The sequence below is a fragment of the Macrobrachium nipponense genome, chromosome 44 (genome assembly GCF_015104395.2).
Source record: "Macrobrachium nipponense isolate FS-2020 chromosome 44, ASM1510439v2, whole genome shotgun sequence".
In the NCBI taxonomy this organism is placed as follows: domain Eukaryota; kingdom Metazoa; phylum Arthropoda; class Malacostraca; order Decapoda; family Palaemonidae; genus Macrobrachium; species Macrobrachium nipponense.
The window spans coordinates 17,396,184-17,415,802 of NC_087221.1; the positions used below are offsets into that span (position 1 = coordinate 17,396,184).

Genomic DNA, 19,619 nt, shown 5'->3' on the forward strand with positions numbered 1-19,619 from the left:
AGTCCAGCGAGGAACTATATTGATATATATATATATATATATATATATATATAGATATATATATATATACTATACATACATATACATATATATATATATATATCTATATAATATATATAGTAACGTGAAATTAACAATTTATCCTAAAATGACATAAGGCAATTGATGGCAATGGTTTTTCTTATTCACTTCAGAAAATCTAATTCATTATAGCAGGCACATCAATATTTATGCAAATAATTTAGCACAGTACGATGCGCCTTCGGGCGATATTCTAGCTTAGATAGGATCTGGTACTCGACCATTTCTCGATGGCTTTGAACCAGTCGTAATAAATCATCCTGATTTTCAAAGGCCGTTTCGAGAGGAAGTCTCCGGACAGTGGAAGCTGAATAATGAATCATGAGAGATTTGTAGTTTCGAACGTTGGTTTTATCATATTGTAAGCATGTATAATTAGGCAAGAAAGATAAATAAACAAAATTAATTAACTAAATCAAATAAGCAAAAAAAATTTTAAATATGAAAAGTTAATTTCACTATTAAATAAATAAGGAAATAAATTAGATGAAATAAGCAAGAAAAATATAAATAAATTGTTAGTTTCACTATAAATAAATAAATAAATAAATGAATAAAATCAAACAGGCAAAGCATTATAAATATAAATCAATTTCACCATACACTATATACTATATATATATGTATATATATATATATATATATATATATATATATATATATGTGTGTGTGTGTGTGTATGTATGTGCGCGTGTTTTTGTATGTCTTAAATCCAGAATTGGAACGAACAAGGCAGTGTAAATAAATTTAAATCTAAATAAACAAACAAAAAACATATCATAGAATAAGTAAAAGTAAAAACTTAAATAAATAAAAATTATAAATAAATAAGTAAAACTAAAGATTGAGTAAATAAACGAATAAAAATATAACTATTTACGAGTAGTCACTGAAAACAAGTACCTTCAAACACGATTTCGTTTTCTTCTTTTTTTTTTTAAGATAAGGAAAGCATTCGCAGCTCATTGGAGGTGTCTGCACTCCCCCAAACATAAATTCTGAAGCAGAACATCGAAGTATGTCGTCGTCGTCTTTTCCCATAAAAAAGAAGAAGAAGAAGAAAAAGTACTTGCACTAGCTTGGCTTGATGCACCTAAGATCTTGGCCCCCAGCCCAACATATGAATACCAAGAGACAAAACACGCGCGCCCACAGACATAAATAAGTTCGGATGTATGTGTGGATGTTGTCTATGCAAAGAACTCGCGAGGACCTGCCTCTACAAAGTGATCCCCGTCGCTACATTTATCCGCATTTTGCCCTCCAATGTGAAAGCAACGGCGGCCTCTGCTTCGCAAAGGTCAGCTTGCTTGTTTCAGAGCATTCTGATTGATTGCTGAACTATTTTCAAAGGCCACCTGAATATAAAGAATTGAATAGAAAATTTAGGCCAAAGGCCAAGCCCTGGGACCTATGAGGCCATTCAGCGCTGAAATGGAAATTGACAGTAAGAGGCTTGAAAGGTGTAACAGGAGGAAAACCTCGCAGTTGCACTATGAATCAAGTGTTACGAGAGGGTGGAAAGTAAGATGGAAGAAAGAGAATGTGAAAGGAGGTACAGTAAAAGGAATGAAAGTGGTTACAGCTGGAGGCCTTGAGTGCCTACAGTGCACCGCATGAGGTCCACTGACGGAATACCCCCCTACGGGACAAAGGCCATCTGGTTTGTTTCAAAACATCCTCAAGTATTGCTGAACACTTTAAATGCCCTGTGCTGACTTATGCTTCTTCCTCGTTTTGTTTCTAGAAGAAGAGAATTATTCTAAACCATTGAATTTCTATAAAAATGGAGAAAGAAACTACAAAGGAAGGCCTCACCTAAGAATGAAATCTTTAAATACCAGAGTCACATCCTCAGCATTAGGCATCTGTCTCAAGAACTTAGATTGTATTATTTGTAACCACCTTTTCAACCTCTAGCAGCTAACAGAGCGCTTCCACCTGGCTCATAATTCTGTTGACATAGTTCTCAGAACCCGGAGAATCCAAAATAAAAAAAAAAGCATCTTAATGGAAATGGCTTAATGATGTTTGTGCAACTACAAGCCCTGGTCTAGAGAAACAACCGCATGAAGAGAATTTGAATGATGCTTCGTATGCCGAAGAACAACTCTCTCACAGGAGCTCTAATGGGCTCTAAGTTTCTGTGTACTACTATCTCTGTTAAAGTAGGTTAAGCATAATAAGATATATCCTGATATAATCAAGGAAGTCCATTTCAAAGTACCCACGAGGCGAAAATATTTTGTGAGGTAGTAACGCACCACCCGAGTGTTCCCGCCCACTCCCCTACGCTCACGCAAGTTGTTTTTTTAGGTCGATTGTCTCTTAAGCTTAATTATTGCCTTATTTTTATGTTTTTTGGGTTTTCTTCCTTCACGTACGATTCTTAAGTTCCTTTGTTCCTTATACGTCAAGAACTTTGATTTTGTACTACAGCAAGTTTTGAATAATTAGTAAAACAGTACACAAAGACCAACAAATACGTGTGCACATTAATAGCAATATTTAAGAAGATTCATATTACACAATGCTCATTCACTGCTTCAGTGTATGATAATACATATACAGGTAATTTTAATTATGATTAATTTCTAACGGTTGTCTGAGAACTTCGTACCAAGTTGTAAGAATTCTCCAAAATCTCTAGTTCCACGAACTGCACGTCAACCTTACAGTAAAATTTATGCAACTGGCAAGAAACAGGCTTTAGTATATTGTATAGTAAACTGATGTTATGTGGAATAGATAGGATAAAAAAAATACTTAACCGAGTCCTACTTTTCATTGGCATTGTAAACTTTTGGCCATAATAGAATGCTGCACTTAACATATATTCCTCTGCTACCATGAACCATGGAATTTATTTATGGTCTTAGTGGGCTCTCCTCTAAGTTTGTCAGCTCGTACCCTAGATAATATTAAAAGTTTTATCATAGGCCTATGTGTGTGTCAGTAGTACTAAATCTACACGACTGGCAGATAGCTATTACAGCTGACAATCAAATTACAGAAATGTTTTCATTACTGTTGAGTCACATCACACCAGGCACCAAAGAATTGTAGTCAGTAAGCAATACGGTATCATTGCATTCTCTGATGAGTACAAAGCATTTCTCTCAACATTTAGTATCATTCCTGTCAGGAATCCCTTTAATGGTAATACGTTTAAGGCAAGGTCTCTTACTCCATATTCAACGAGGCTACTACGATCTTGTGCTGCAGTGTTACATAGAGCGAGTGGTTCTTGAATCGACGACTTTGGTAGACTATAAGATGCATAGCGGGTGCGCAGTGACGAAGAAACATTGGAGATGGGTTCAGCCCGGATATTATTTGCTCTACGGTGTATCAGCTTCATCATCAATGTAGTACACATGTGGAGAGAGGGGGGAAAAAAAAGTTTGTGACACGGCAACTATTGATTTTAATCTGGACTGAGAAATAAATTGATAAAGCAGCAGAGGTCTGTCTGCCAGCCAATAATGTGTCCGACTGACGTGTCCCAGATCACGGCACGAAAAGCGTGTTCACATCCACGTCTCGTGACTTCACAACTGAACAGCAACATTCTTCCTATACTCTTTCAACAAAAAGAAACACATTTGAAAAGAAAAGGAAAATCTATTAGAAAAAAAAAAATAAAAAATACGTCCAGGTACTTCGGCGCAATCGAGTTTTCTGTACAGCGTATAATGCTGTATGAAACACTAAGCCACGGCCCATAAAACTCTCAGCCGAGGCCCAAAAGTCGGTGGGGGCCCGTGTTGTTGGCATCTATAGCGGTGATAGACGTACGATCATGACTAACTTTAACCTTGAATAAAATAATAACTACTAAGGCTAGAGGGCTGCAATTTGGTATGTTTGATGGTTGGAGAGTGGATGATCAACATACCAATTTGCAGCCTTCTAGCCTCAGTGATTTTTAAGATCTGAGGGCGGGCGGACATACACATTGCCATCTCAATAGTTTTCTAAACTAAAGGGGAGTCTGCAAGGCAATAAATTTGTCGTTAAAGACTATCGAAAGTAAGGTTGCCATTGCAATCTTTGCGTGCGAATAACTACCGCATGTAAATACTAAACGTACCCAACCTCTACACCTGACGATAGGAAAAAAGAAGAAAAAAAAACTGTTCAGATCCCACGATGATTGACATATACAACTTTCAAAACACGACACTCATACTCTTTATAACACACCACAACTTCAAATTTCACACAACCAGGAGAGGAACCTCTCTCTCCTCCACACACTGAACCTTGATAATAATCATAAACGCACGATATATTGATCTGTTGCGAACAATGCTTCTGCGGCAAATTATCTTGGCGTTTCTTTGCAATTCCCGACTCTTGTGACACTGTCAGTATTGAGGGGAAGTTATCTTCGGTTTCCCGTATTATGGCTGTAGCTGATGTTATTAGTTGTAATGCTGACATTTAGACAGCCACTGTTATCCGCTGTCATGTTGAAATTTAGACAGTTGTTTTTATAATCTGTACTGCTGACATTTAGACAGTCCTTGTTATTAGGCGAATTGCTGATATTTAGACGGACCTTGTTATTAGTTGAAATAGTGACATTTAGGCAGTCATTGTTATCAGTTGTAATCGTGACATTTAGACAGTCCTTGTTATCAGGCGTAACGCTGACATTTAGACAGCCATTATTATAATTTGTACTACTGACATTTAAACAGTCCTAGTTATTAGTTGAAATAGTGACATTTAGACAGTCATTGTTATTAATTGTAATGGTGACATTTAGACAGTCATTTTGTTATTAGTAGAAATGCTGACATTTAAAGAGTCATTGTTATTAGTTGAAATGCTGACATTTAGACAGCCGTTATTATAATTTGCACTACTGACATTTAGACAGTCCTTGTTATTAGTTGAAATGCTGACATTTAGACAGTCATTATTATCAGTTGTATTGGTGATATTTAGACAGTCCTTGTTATTAGGCGTAATGCTGACATTTAACCAGCCGTTATTATAATTTATACTGCTGACATTTAGATAGACCTTGTTATTATTTGCAATGCTGACATGAGACCTCTGATGTTATCTGCTGTAATACTGACATTTAAACAGCCACGTTTATTAGTCGTAACGCCGACATTTAGACAATGTCTAAAGCTAAGACTACACTTTCGAAATGGCTGTTTGTTTTGACAAAGCCATCGCTTCTTTCAACCTTTGGAATCTGTGGATGCAGTTCTTTCATTTCATGATCTTTGTGGGTCCTGATTGGGTCTTGTGGCTCCGTGCTCGTCACGGATTTGAAAGATCCTGATGGATAGCCGGGAGCGCCGAAGTGATAACATTTGCATCACTACATTTATAGCTGGGTCATGTAGAGGGAAGGGGGATCAGACTCAGCGTTTGGGATCTGATCATCTGGAGGTAAATATTTACCAATGAGCAGCAGTAATTTGAGTCCGTATGAAAACGATCGAAATGAAATATGGCAAATTGGTTTGTAAACTTTGTTTTGTATTTGCATGACAGTTGGTTTAAGTGTGGATTTGGATTATATCTAAAATGATGAGATGTAAAATTCAGGGGAATAACCTGTAATAATGTTTTATACTTTTACTTCGAAAATCAGTACGAGGAATTTTGCTTCATTTAACTCGCTTTGCTAACAGTTTGCTCCTGATGGAAAATCTACATAAGCTGACAAAAAAATATTGCCTTTATTGTATTTGGATAACAAGGATTTTACACATTGTATATTTGTTAATGAGACATTGTATTTGCTTCAGATTGGACTGTATCATGTTTGAGTGAACGGGGATATTTTGCCTTGGGAAATAAATGCTTGATATAATCGTACTAGTTGATTAAGATATGAAAACTGGACTTAACTTTTCTACGTGTATGCACATCTGAGATGCTACAGAATACACTTCTATTGTAGGTTTCATATAAGTACATTTCCCAGCAGAGAAGAGAATGAGGATTAGAATATATTAAACTTTTAAAATTGTTAATCAAGTAGCAGTCCTTAACATTATAACTGAGCAGTTGCTGATGGTCAAGCTGGCCTTACGCTAGCGCACGGACTCTTTCTCCTTCTAGAGAACTCTAGAATGGGGCTAATTGCCCCCCTTATTCTAGCAGTCCAGAGAAATTAACTGAACGATTACCACGAGACAAATGTTCAGCTTCATCCTGAGCCGAAATCGGAATTCCTTCATGCCAAGGGATACGCACAGCCTCCCTCTCTTCTTCTTAAAACCAAGGTCTATAGACCTTGCTGAAAACTGGCGAGAATTCTCAATAAAGGGAGCAACGAAGGTCACCTGTGTATCACTTTCGTCACTGTACTCACGGGGGAGAGCAGAGACTTGAAATAGTGAATTCATTAATCCGCACACGCTTTCCACTCGACCAGAGTGCTTTAAATGCATACTGTACCGGTTGTCATCCCCATCACTCCAGGCAGGAGGTCTGCGAAAATCCATCGGCGCCACTCCACGCTTTGCATTTGCAACAAGCTCTGCTGGTCACAACGTGGATCTTAATTCACCTCTCTCTCTCTCTCACTGTGTGTGACCAGCACACACACACACACACACACACACAAACACACACATAGTAAAGGGCCGGAACAAGACCGAAAGTACTCAGCTATCTCGCTTTTTCATTTTCTCCTTCGTGGCAAAAAACCTTTACTTACATTATATATATATATATATATATATATATATATATATATATATATATATACATATATACTGTATATATCTATATATATATAGTATATATATATATATATATATATATATATATATATATATACACTAGATATATATATTATATATATATATATATATAATGAAGCTATTTCCCTTGCTCAGAAAATATTTACAATTAATCGTCTCAATACAGTTCCTGTTAATTTTTATAGTCATTTAAAGGATAACTGTTCAGAGAACGTAGTAGCTCTGGGAAAACTCAAATCACTTGACGCAAAACGTTTGTCTTTTCATGACCTCAAAAGCGGTGTCTTTCGTGTACAATATCTTTAAAAGGTTAACAAGTTTAGTTTCTTGTCTTTTAGGCATTTTTCTCTCTCAAATAAAACATTCTGATGATCTCTGTAGAAAACCCAACAAAGCCAATAGTCCTCTTCGAGTGTCGGCGTGAATTTGCTAATGGCGAACACCTTATCAACGACGTATTATCACTTTTACCCAACAAATTGTCCCCATATTCTGACAGTCATATCTCTTGGTCTCGATAAAACCCTGGAACTAATGTAACTAACTGTTTCGAATAATTTTTTTTTATTTAATGATGGTTTTTATATACAGCACTCCGAAGTAGCAGTGATAGTTTAACAACCTTGGGTCTAGCCTGGCTGTCCTTTGAAACCGTAATAATAAACCCAGTTTAGCCGGAGGACACAGCTTGGATGAGGAATGCAGATGACATTTTGATATCTTGGAATCTAATCTGGAGAGATATCAAAAGACTGTGTGTCTAAACGAATAAAAATAAACTTGAATGAGGCATTAAATTTTAGGAGGACGAGACAAGGATAAGAGAATTCCTTTGCCGGCTGCAATGATATAACTATGGATGTCACAGATTATCTAGTGTACAGTCTATACAAAACCCACTTTCTCATTATCTCAATACATTTCTTTAGTTATTATTAGTACCCAAGTGCAAGTTGGGCTACAAACAGTTTTCTCCATGCCCTACTTATGTGTTTCCTTAAATACACATTTCTCACATTTTCTATCCTCATTACTCGTTCAGTCCCATGAAAACAGTTCATCTCAACAGCTGCTATTTTTTCCTTTCATTTTCATCTAAATATTACACTTCATTCCCTTGAAGAAGCACTGGCCCAATAATCCTTTCATACATTCCAACATTTGCCTTCAAAGTCGCTTCTCTTCCTTTGGAAGTGTTTTACAAACATCCTTCTTCCTTCTTTGTTTCATCTGTTTAGTGATTCACCTTAATTCCCGCCTGACCTTTGTCCTTTGCATTCCAGATGCATATCTGCATCAGTTACTTTCATTCATCCACAAACCATTCTATAAAAGCCTCTGTTCCATTTTCCTCTCACTGCCATTGTCTTACCATCAAAACATTGCCCTTGATCACATTCACTTCAAGCTTTCCCTTATTATTATAAATAAATAATTTCAAATTATTTTCAGCTCAGTCAGTGTTTGGGTCCCATTATCCACTGTCAAGGGAAATTGTGCGCCGGTGGACTCCAGTATCATTTTTGTTATGGTCCCCATTTTGAAGGAGCCCACATACTTAATGAGCTAGAAAGGATCTGACATTATTTTTCATAACAGAAGGTTGAAGGTAAATATGATCAAGGCAATGATAACATCAATTTTTCTTTTCACTTATCAACATATAAGCCTTGCTTTTTTCGATCATCGGCTTTACTTGTCAACTTACGTGTTATTTAGCTATGCCTCCAAACTGTCAAGGTAATCAACATGAGCTCAAGAACAGATATGAACTCCAGGAGACTAAGAAATCCTTCGCCTCTTACCATGTTTCTGGGCCCAGTCGATGAGCGAAGTGGCCCCAGCCGTGTAACTTGAGAGGCAATCTTCGAACTTGCCTCGATGATCAAGTCCTACTGTGTTGACGTTCGCTTTCACGCCACACATGAGTGCTGTGGCACAGGCAGAAGAGTCCCCGATCTGTGCATCCAAGTTGTAAGTCTGCAAGAAAAAAAAAAAGTAGAAAATATTAGGCTTATCGAGTCAATCAGGTTCCATCGCATAAAGATTATTGATGAAATCATTTGACGTTAACTCTTGAATGAATGAATAAATAAAACACGGACTCCTTATGATAAGTAAAATTATACCCCCACAATTCTTAGTTATCTTACTGTCTTTCCTGTTGTGCAAGAAAACAGCTACAACGATCATCCCATCTGGAGCTTTTCCCATGCCTAGGCATACCTTACTCATCCCCAGGTCCGTCACTTTGTTGAGCTATAACTAATTGTAATTAATTGATCACCTATACTTTATAATCATGCACCCCTAAAACTTGCGCTCTACTGATTTATATTCATATGTATATATAAAATCTTGTCTCTCTAAGACGCAAGATTGGAATTACAAAGTTCACACACTAATTATATTGTGTGCGTGTAGCGTGTATATATATATATATATATATATATATATATATATATATATATATATATATATATATATATATATATATATATGTATATATATATATATTCTAAAATGAGTGAAATACCGAAAGTTTACAGACGAGTAAAGAATAGTTTGTGATGGAATTACAAATTATATTGTGTGTGTATATATATTATTATATATATATATATATATATATATATATATATATATATATACATACATATTATAAAATCAATATTCTAAAATGAGTGAAATACCAAAAATTTACAGATGAGTCACTAGTGAAGAATAGTTTGAGGTGGAAGAAATAATCGAAGATACAATCTTACAAAAAAAAAAGTTGTAATCCGACCTCCAGCTTACTCGAGAAGTGTGCAAGATTTTCTTGTTACATATATTTTGTAAACATTATATTCCCAGCTTTTAAGGTAAATCAAACCGTGCTAAAATCTATGGTCAAATAGAGCTTTGTTTCACCAACGACAATTAAAATAAATACGTTATATTACATTAGAAATAAGTGTTGTGTACTGTTTGCCATGCACTTTATTTTTTCTTTACATTTTCATTATAATGAATAAATCATAAATATCTTTTACTAAGCACCTTTTTCAGACTTTTTTAGGCTCTTCATAGACCTTTCCTACCCCCACAACAACAACAACAGTAAGCGAAATTTTTTCATTGCGAATGCATTTAGTGTCCTGTAATAATATGCGAAAGAATGCAATTATTATATTTGTTTCATCTCTTCTCATTTTGTAAACATAAATCTTCCATCAGAATTACTCTTCTGAAATGGCTTTTGAAGAAGAAGAAGAACAAGAACAAGAAGAAGATTAAGAAGAAGAAGAAGAAGAGACTCTAAGTTTCGACATTTAGCTTCCTCGTCGTCATTCTTAATTCTTCTTCTCTATTTCATTCGCAGGTTCTCCCCCTTTTGCAACATGGAGAGCGCAAACACAGACCCTCTTTTTCCAATGTTGACATTCATGTTTAAACGATGACTGCACCTGGAACGCTGCCGAAAAAAAGTAATAATTAGATGCTAATAATGCTGCTCCAAGCAACCTTGGAAAAAGGGGTTCCAAGAGGAAACTAGTTGACACGGAGAGGGGAGAAAGTGGCCGCCCTGCACACAGCTTTTTCAAAGTTTTCCACAACTATGAAGAAGGTGCAAGCTAGCAAAGAGAAACAGCGGACGTTGAAAGCTAGCAAAGAGAAACAGCGTGCGTTGAAGCCAAGGGCAAAAGTAGACAGGAAAAGGAAAAAAAAAATCTCATTTAACAGAGAGGATAAACATTTTTTTAAAATATTTTCTGGATAAACACAAGAGTTGTTTGTTTACCTCCACTCCTGAAAACAACCAGCGACATGCCAAAGGAACATGTTTTCTCGAGAGGAAAAATATTCACGTTTAACATTAAGATTTTTGCAATCCAGAAATTTAGTGCTATTACGAAGCGCGCTATAGTTTGCCATGGGCAGGCGATCCGATTTATAAACGCTAGGAAGACAAATGAAAATTCAGATCGTCATAAAGGCACAAGAACATGGCTACAGTTGGAACATTTAGGTAGTATTGCACATTAGTGTACATCAGTGTACTGGTATGATACCACCCATTAGGAGACAACAAAAAATATTGCGTGTGTATGACCTGTATGTGAGCAGAATATATATATATATATATATATATATATATATATATATATATATATATATATATATATATATATATATATATATATATATATATATATATATATATATGAATAACTTGATCACGAAGTATATAAAACGTGATGCTATGTATAAATAAAGGTTTTTTGCCACGAAGGAAAAAATGAAAAGCGAGATAGCCAAGTAATTTTCGGTCCTGTCCTGTGTCCCTATAAGATATAATATATATATAATTATATATATATATATATAATATACTATATATATATATATATAGAATACATACATAACATCATACTACATACATACAATATATATATATACATATATATATATATCTATATATACATACATACATACATATATACATACGACAATATATACAATATATATATATATTATAGATTAAATATATATAATATATATATATGACTGGTAAAAATATTGTTAAAAAAGAATTCCATCTAATAAAAGGACCCCATAAAAACGCCAAAATAAAGAAAGGGAGTACTATAATTCAAAGACTGGAATGAGAAAAGTTAAATACCGACTTTTCTGTCATTTTTCTCATTCATTACCTACCTGAAGAGAGAGACAGCAGTCTCTGAAATATAGTACTTACTCTCTAAATTTCGGAGTATGGTCTACTTTTATTAGTTATAATATATATATATATATATATATATATATATATATATATATATATATATATATATATACATATATATATATATGTGTGTGTGTGTGTGTGTGTGTGTGTGTGTGTGTGTGTGTTTGAGGCGTCCCTTCGGCCCCCTAGCTGTGTCCAATTATAGCCTTTTACTTTAACCCCCATTCCTGATTCCTGATTCCTTTCATCATCAATCTTGCTGTCCAACACTTCTCAGTGCAGCTGTGGAGTTGTCTCTCAGTTTCACCTTCAGATCCTTGTACAGTATGTCACCTCTTTTACTTTCTGGAAATATTGTATCTTGCTGTTCTGCCATTCCAGCGCCCTCTCTTCACTGTCTTGACTGCTGAATGGCCGAAAGTGTTCCAGCCCTTGACTTGACTGCCTGAATTTTATGAAAATCAAAATTCATAACCTCATGTCCTGGCAGGTAGCTCCGCTAATCAGGTGATTTGAAGAAGCCTGGCACTTGTGATGCCCTTTTACTTATTTATTCAAACTGATTTGAGTCCTTCCCACGACATGCTTGACCATGTATGACCCAGGCAACAAAATGCAACACTGACAGCAGGTCAAACTGGCAGCTGGAATAATTTGCGTCAAAGGCAACTAACCACGTTCAGTATTGTTTACAGAAAGGGAGGGTTTTCAAGTCAAGTGACCCACAATAATCTTTTCATGTGACAACGCATATGTGCGGTGACCTCCAATCTGCTTCCAAGCTTGTTTGGAAGTTTTCACGTGTGTGCGTGTGCGTGTGCATGTGCGTGTGCGTGTGTGAGTGTGAGTGTGAGTGTGTGTTTATGACCAAGGGAAAATATTACTTGGTATCTGGAACTTGACTCTGAAGAAGAGCAGAAACTAAACTAACACAACAAAGGATGGAGAGGTGAGTGGTGGGGTGGGCGTAGTATGGATATGCGAGGTGGGGTTTGCTCTGGGATATCTCAGGTGGCAGCCTGACCACCATAGTGGAATCTCATCTGGATTGAAGAATACCTGTCGTGAGTTAAAGCAAGAAGGCCAGTGCCAGCTTTTGCCACAAGACTTTACTATATCTGAGCATTTTTGTTGATATAAAAGATACGCCCATAAAAAAAATGCAAAACTCATGCCTCTTCATTATTAATGTTACTTGTATAATCCTTATGAAACAAAGAGGATGTTGGTTATTGTTATACACCCTATGTTAGATTATGTGTAGACTGTACCATTGAAGATGAATCTAATTACAACCAGGGCCCAGTCTCCGCAACAAGGCTGAACTGGTAACCGTAGCATGCACTAAGCACAGTGACTAAACGTAAAAAACAGTGCCTGGCTTGCTGAGGCTATGAGAGATGATATGGAAAGACTAATTGCCCATTGCAAGATATAAGATAACGCTTCACCTGCAACACACCTGTGCATCTAGTAAGCTTATATAAAAACAACTTCTGCTCACTATGACATGTTAGTGTCGCTGGTGTCGCTGCAGGATTAAAGGTTTAACAACCCACAGGAAAGGGTTGGACTTTGGCTGGCAGCATCCAGCAACTAGAGATGTCCACAAAGAATCTCAGGGAAATGTTTCAACCCAGAGAGGACAAGCCAAGCACCAAATGGAAGGGAAAAAAAACCGTTAAGCAACAACACGTTCTCCCTGCCAAGGATGGGGAACTGTGACGTAACAATGGAGAGAGCAGGTATCCACTTAAACTAATATTTCTTTAAGGGATAAAGTTGCGTTTCTGAATGTTGTAAATATTAACAATACACATAAAGCACTGCTAAGACGCTGGGTGTAGTGTCCCACACAGAATATAGTCAGCATCGTCACAGAAGGCACCCAAAAAATACAAACTGTTCAACAAAATCTATCTGTAGAAAACACATAATGAATAGTTAACGTGTTACTTTCCTTAAATTGTTGGGATCTCTCTCATATCAGGACTATATTCTAACAAGTATAATCATATAGCCACTAGAAAAGTGACAGAAATAATCTTTACGTTTCCGTTATAAAAAACAATCCTGGCAATTTGGAGTGACGTATAAGATTATGCATAAGATGGTAAGAGGATTCGGAGGGATGAAAAGATAAAAAATTTTAACGTAAAAAAAAAAATCTTTAAGCAAAAATATACACGCACAAAATATTGCGTCAAAGCAGCTGATAATCATTCACCACCCAAAGCGGACACTGATGTTGAAGGCTGTCTATTAAGGCGTTAGCCTTACTTTGTTTCCTTTGGCTACAAAATAGAATCCATCTTTGCATGTAAGAGTACAGCTTTGGCCTCCGCGAAGGTCACGTGCTTGAGAGGCTGTACATACATGTGGGACTTGCAGAGCCTAATACTAACACGTACGAAACTCGCAACACTTGTAATTAGCTACGGCATCCATCTGACAAGTCTAATGAGCTGATAAAACATTATAACCTGTCGTACAAGAGCAATATACGACCAATGCGATCATCCCCACGCCAACTTTGAGTGTTTGGGATTTCATGACCCAACGATCTCTGCGCTGCGCCAGGGACTCTCTCTATACAGGTTTGAACTGCGTCGTTTGCGCGCAATGGTAAGCGCTCAATATCATTCTATCCTACAAGAGAAAAATTCAGTGAAATGAAAGGTTATATGAAGGATTCTTTTCGTACACCTGCTGGCTTCGACTATGGATGCTTCGGGCAGAGGGCCAAATGAACGAGGTCATTACACTCACGGTACATCATTCATTAATGATAGTTATGGGTGCCAAAACTCCATGACGGTATATCCCGCTATCTCCGTAGTTATTTCGGAAGTGTAGATTAAATATTTGTAGGCAGGAATCTCCCGCCATTACTTCAAAGTTTAGGGGAAAATGTTACACATAAAATCAATTTACAGAGAAGGAGAAATCAGACTACATCACTAATATTTCAGTTAAAACTGGCAAAAATACACACACACACACTATATATATATATAGATATATATATATAACTATAGTATATACATATATATATATACATACATATATATATATATATACATACTATATATATATATATATATATATATATATATATGTATGTATACATATATACATATAAAATATATAAACGCACAAACTATACAATTAGGCAAAAGGCTCTGGAGAGCTGAACACTACATGCGATTAAATATCCCGAGTCAAATTAAAGAAGAAGAAATAAGGACAAAACAGAGAGAGGAAAATAGGGTTTGTGGTAATGAGGAAAACGAGAAAGAAGATGGGACTTACAAAATTCAAAAGGGGAGGAAGTAAACGGAAACAGATACAGATGATGATGATGATGATGATGAAGGTGAATTGATCTGAGAGGGATGCAACGAAGCCTTACAGTGGAGGGGAGGAGAACGATGGATGAAAACGAAACGAAAAGGTCAAAGGAAAAGCGAACAGAATTAAGATATAAAGTGGAATGAGACCTGAGGCCATGGAAAATGAAACTGAGCGATGTATGTAAGAGTGGGGACTAAGCACTGGAAAGTAGTGCGCTCTACGAGGCCTTGATTTGAAATGGAGCCGTTTCAAAGGCAAAATACTACTACTACTACTACTTGAAAATTAAAAACATACCACCTGAAATCTCCCTGAAAATTTCGAAAACTTTAAGCCACTCAAAACTCTTATGGAATTCGTCGTTTGATATAGATTAAGAAAATTGCTGTAGAAAAGTCTAGGGATGGTAACCAGACAGGATAATCAAAATATATAAATCTTAAAATATTACAGCTCACAAACATCAGTGGATACTTAAATCCAATAAATAAATGAATAAAAAGTCTTTTCAGGTACGCCAAATTATCCAGAGCTTGTATTTTCTAACAAGAAAGGGAATTAGAAATATAAGGTCTCTGTACATCAGTACTGAAAATGCTCCCTTTTTCGCAATGAAATCAGAATTCTTATTCCGAGACATATAGGTCTCTATATCAGATGCTCCCTTTTTCGCAGTGAAATTAGAAATCTCACTGCGTACTTTTCCCTTCCAAAGGTTTGATCAAAGCCCCGCCATACGCTCATCATTAATAATTTCATCTTTACCTTGACTTTCATCACCACCAACGTCGTATTCACGACCCTGAGTAAGTACAGGGTGTCCATAAAGTCCCAGTACCATTACAAGTATTTATTGCTCGGGTACCATACAACATAGAGTGATGGAGTTTTTTGTAGAATGTTCTATATTTCATTAAGTTTACATTCAGAGCACTTCATGCAATACATTCCACATGTGCACCGCCAGTTGCCCTCACAATGTCGAGACGATATTCCATCTACCTCCATACGCAATGCAGCATTTCAACGTCAACTGTTTGGACAACTTTGGGCAACTGGAGGTGCACATGTCGAATGTATTCCATTAAGTGCTCTGAACGTAAACTTGATGAAATGTAGAAAATTCTACAAAAAACTGCATTATTCAATGTTATATGGTTTCTGAGCAATAAATACTTGTAATGGTACTGGGACTTTATGGACACCCTGTACACCCCCCACCACTACGCGTCTCGCTTCGATTCATTCTGCGCGCTGTGATTTCCTTTTTCCGTTCTGCCTTTTCTCCTTCCTCCCGTTCATCGCAGTTTCCTTCTGCACATCTTCCCCCGACTGTTTATCCCCAGGTTGCTCGTCTTTGACGACAGGTGTTGCGTTATAAATAAACATGATGAACGCCCGGCAGGTGCACTGAGGCGCCTCAGAGGGTTACAGCAACGGGCGCATATACCTTTGAAAGGAACGGCAGCTGTGGAAATGAAATTGGAAATAGGCAATAATAATAATAATAATAATAATGAGGATAATAAACACCGCATCCACTTCAGCGTCTGTTTGTTATCGCTATCGTGTTATTCAAACAGCCCAAAGTTGCTACAGCGAGGTTACAAAAATCTGGTTTCACAAGGGCGAAGGACTTGAAAAAAAGTCAAGAGTCATGAATAAAAAATGAAAAATCAATACAAAATAGAAAAAGATAAATAAGCCATAAGGTAAGCGAATCAAAAGGATACAAAAATATTCGCATACGTAATTTCCAGATCATTCAAAGGTGCATTTCACTTTCAGCTGGTTTTGCGGAACACCATTCACTCTGCCGTGTGGAACCTTCAACATCCATAACACTGCCATGAAGACTGTTCCACATCTTTGCAGTCTAGGCAATAATGGACCACTACAATGTCTCACACTGCGGCACCTCAGCAAAATATGAATGCTGACTCCACGAGATGTGTGGAGAGTAGAAACGCCAAAGAGATACCGGAATTTCTCCAGAGAAAACTAACGAACGTATGACAGTCACGAAGGATTTCCCAAATTAGAAGTTGAAATCCTGATTTCTATTGCAGCTGGGATATTGGGAAATTGCGTCGAGGTTCTAAAAGCTATAGATTAACGGGAGGACTTTCACGTGTAAGTAGAACAATATTTCATTAAAAGAAACACAAAGAATTAAAGCGTATGAAGTGTGTACACAGGAATTGCCAACCAAACCAATTGGCGCAACTTTGAATGATGTGCATGTTACGTGTTGCAAAAGGAATAACGCTAAATACAATATACTTCACTCGACTATAGCATCAGATATTCTCAGATATTCAAAATCGTTAAGTTGAGCCGCTACCTGCACGCAAAATTAGCAGGCGGGATGAAGGTTCAAGAATGCTTATTCAATAAAATATTAGTTTAGTCAAGAGTTCAGTCTCTCCCCATTTTAAATGTACCTACAGCTTGCTGATTCGCTCTCAACCATAACTAGAGCAGTAACCAATTATTTCACGTTTGAAATGAGCAAATAACTGCAATAAGAGAAAAGCATCATCTGCATAGTACTGTCTTTATTGGGTAGCAATCTCAATTACGAGGGCGCAAGTAATGTGGACCTTAAAAAACTGCTGTCTTTATTCTTAGGGAAGAAATCCAACGCGGGTCTCAGAAAATGTATTTTCCTGTAGAAGAAGTAATAGGAACCAGTAACCTTTAACAGTTATTAAAAAACTATGCATGAGGTGAAGTACATACAACATTATTTTCCACAGGCCCATAAGGGCAAAAGTCAATTAAAATCAGACTGGACAGTTTCATTTTGAAAGTTAACTACAATTCTATGCCGAATTCTACAAATCTATTCCAGCACTGAAAAGATTACTGTAACCTGCTTTTTGTCATTGAAAAAAAAAGTTTCTAGATTCAAATCACTAACATTAATTGACAATGACAGAGATTAATTAGTCATCAACTTTAAACGGACAGAGCGAAGGGAGATTCTTGTTGGCTGTTGCATCTTTCCTTCTCTTCGGGAAAAACATTTCAATAAAAAAAAATCTTCTATTGAGAGCACAGCTTAGAAGAGAGCACTCAAGGAACACTGAATAAGTAATAAATATATTTACATAAATATATATAGTATATATAAGTATATATGTATGTATATAGTTTATATAAATATATATATATATATATATATATATAAATATAAATATATATATATATATTATATTATATATATATATATATATATATATATATATATATTGATATATATATATATATCATATAATTTATATCTATATATAATATATATATATATATATAATATACATAAATATATATATATATATATATATATACTATTATATATATATATATTTTAAAATATATATATATATATATATATATATCTATAATGTATAAATAATATATATATAAATATATATAATATATAATATATATATATATATATATATATATAATAAATATATATATATATAATATATATATATAAGACCTATATATCCCTGGAGATTACGGGAGAGCCTTTATGAAGTTCAGTCACCCATCATTTATCACATATTCTTCATATTATCATGAATATTCTCTCTCTCTCTCTCTCTCTCTCTCGCTTTTCCATGAGGTGTTCGGGAAAGCTAATTTATTCAATTCTTTTGTTATTATTCAATCGTTCTACTCTAGACTACAAATACCCTCCTCATAACCACATTAAACGACAGATTAGATAATACTTATGTCCTTTGTCTGACACTTCAGTCATCTAGTCTCGTCTTATTACGATGAAAATACGGAACACGGAATCGAAGACAAAGGGTCGTGTATCTCCTTTAACACAACATTGTCACACTGAAAGGGGATTAAGCGGTTCCTTTGATCTTCGCGTTCTTCCTTGACAGGTGAAAAAAAGTGTAAACGCTTTCTTCGACTGAGCTATTACCATTCGTACCAGATATACTCACTTCAAAGTATACGTTTCCGTGTCTATATGCATACTTCTTGTGCTACTTTTTGTTATCTTTTAAAGTATGTTCATGATTATATCTATCAGTTGTGTTTATCAGTGTTTGTTTTACTTTCTCTGATTCGTGGTTATTTATCCTTGCGTTTCAAAATGAGGCTAAACAGTCTGGCATTATCCTTCCGAAATTTACACAGGCTCTGCCCTAGTGAAGTAAATTAATGTTATTTAGTAAGTGTTTTTTGACTAGTTATACTCACAAAGTAATGGGTGCTTATTTGTTCCTTGAAAATACATTACTTAACCTTTTGTTTCTTCATAGAGACTAGATTTCTTTTCACGCTCTAAAACGTAAAGTTGCTGCATACATCACAATTAGGCTAAGTTTCACCCAGTAATCATGTGATACTATCAACAAATTCTAGGCAGTTCATCTCAATCACGTAATAGGATAAACGCAGTGTACCTAAGGATTGCTGCACATTAAAATATATCATATATATACATATAGTCTAAACACTTTATATCATGTTTATTTTTTAAGTTTCTGCGCGCAATTTTCTGTCTTCTGCTAAAAGTAAAGAGGTTAAAAAAAGAAAGAAAAAAAAAAAAACTTTCAAGCGCCCTATGTTAGCGTGATGCCACACCCCAATTCTGCAGGATTCTAAAGAAATAATAAATTAGGTAACAAAGCTTATTACTACAAGACGCGAATTCATCTAATGATATTTGAGGTTGACCCATT

The 19,619-nt window shown here is 35.7% G+C and overlaps 1 protein-coding gene across 2 annotated transcripts in view; it reads right to left on the minus strand.

Moving 5' to 3' along the window:
- LOC135204055 (alkaline phosphatase-like) overlaps nucleotides 1-19,619 on the minus strand; it is a 135,137-nt gene that overhangs the window by 32,386 nt on the left and 83,132 nt on the right. For both annotated transcript variants that reach the window (XM_064234021.1, XM_064234020.1), the window contains exon 3: nucleotides 8,627-8,801. In XM_064234021.1, the coding sequence (XP_064090091.1) occupies nucleotides 8,627-8,801 (175 nt within the window). The remainder of the gene's footprint in view (nucleotides 1-8,626; nucleotides 8,802-19,619) is intronic.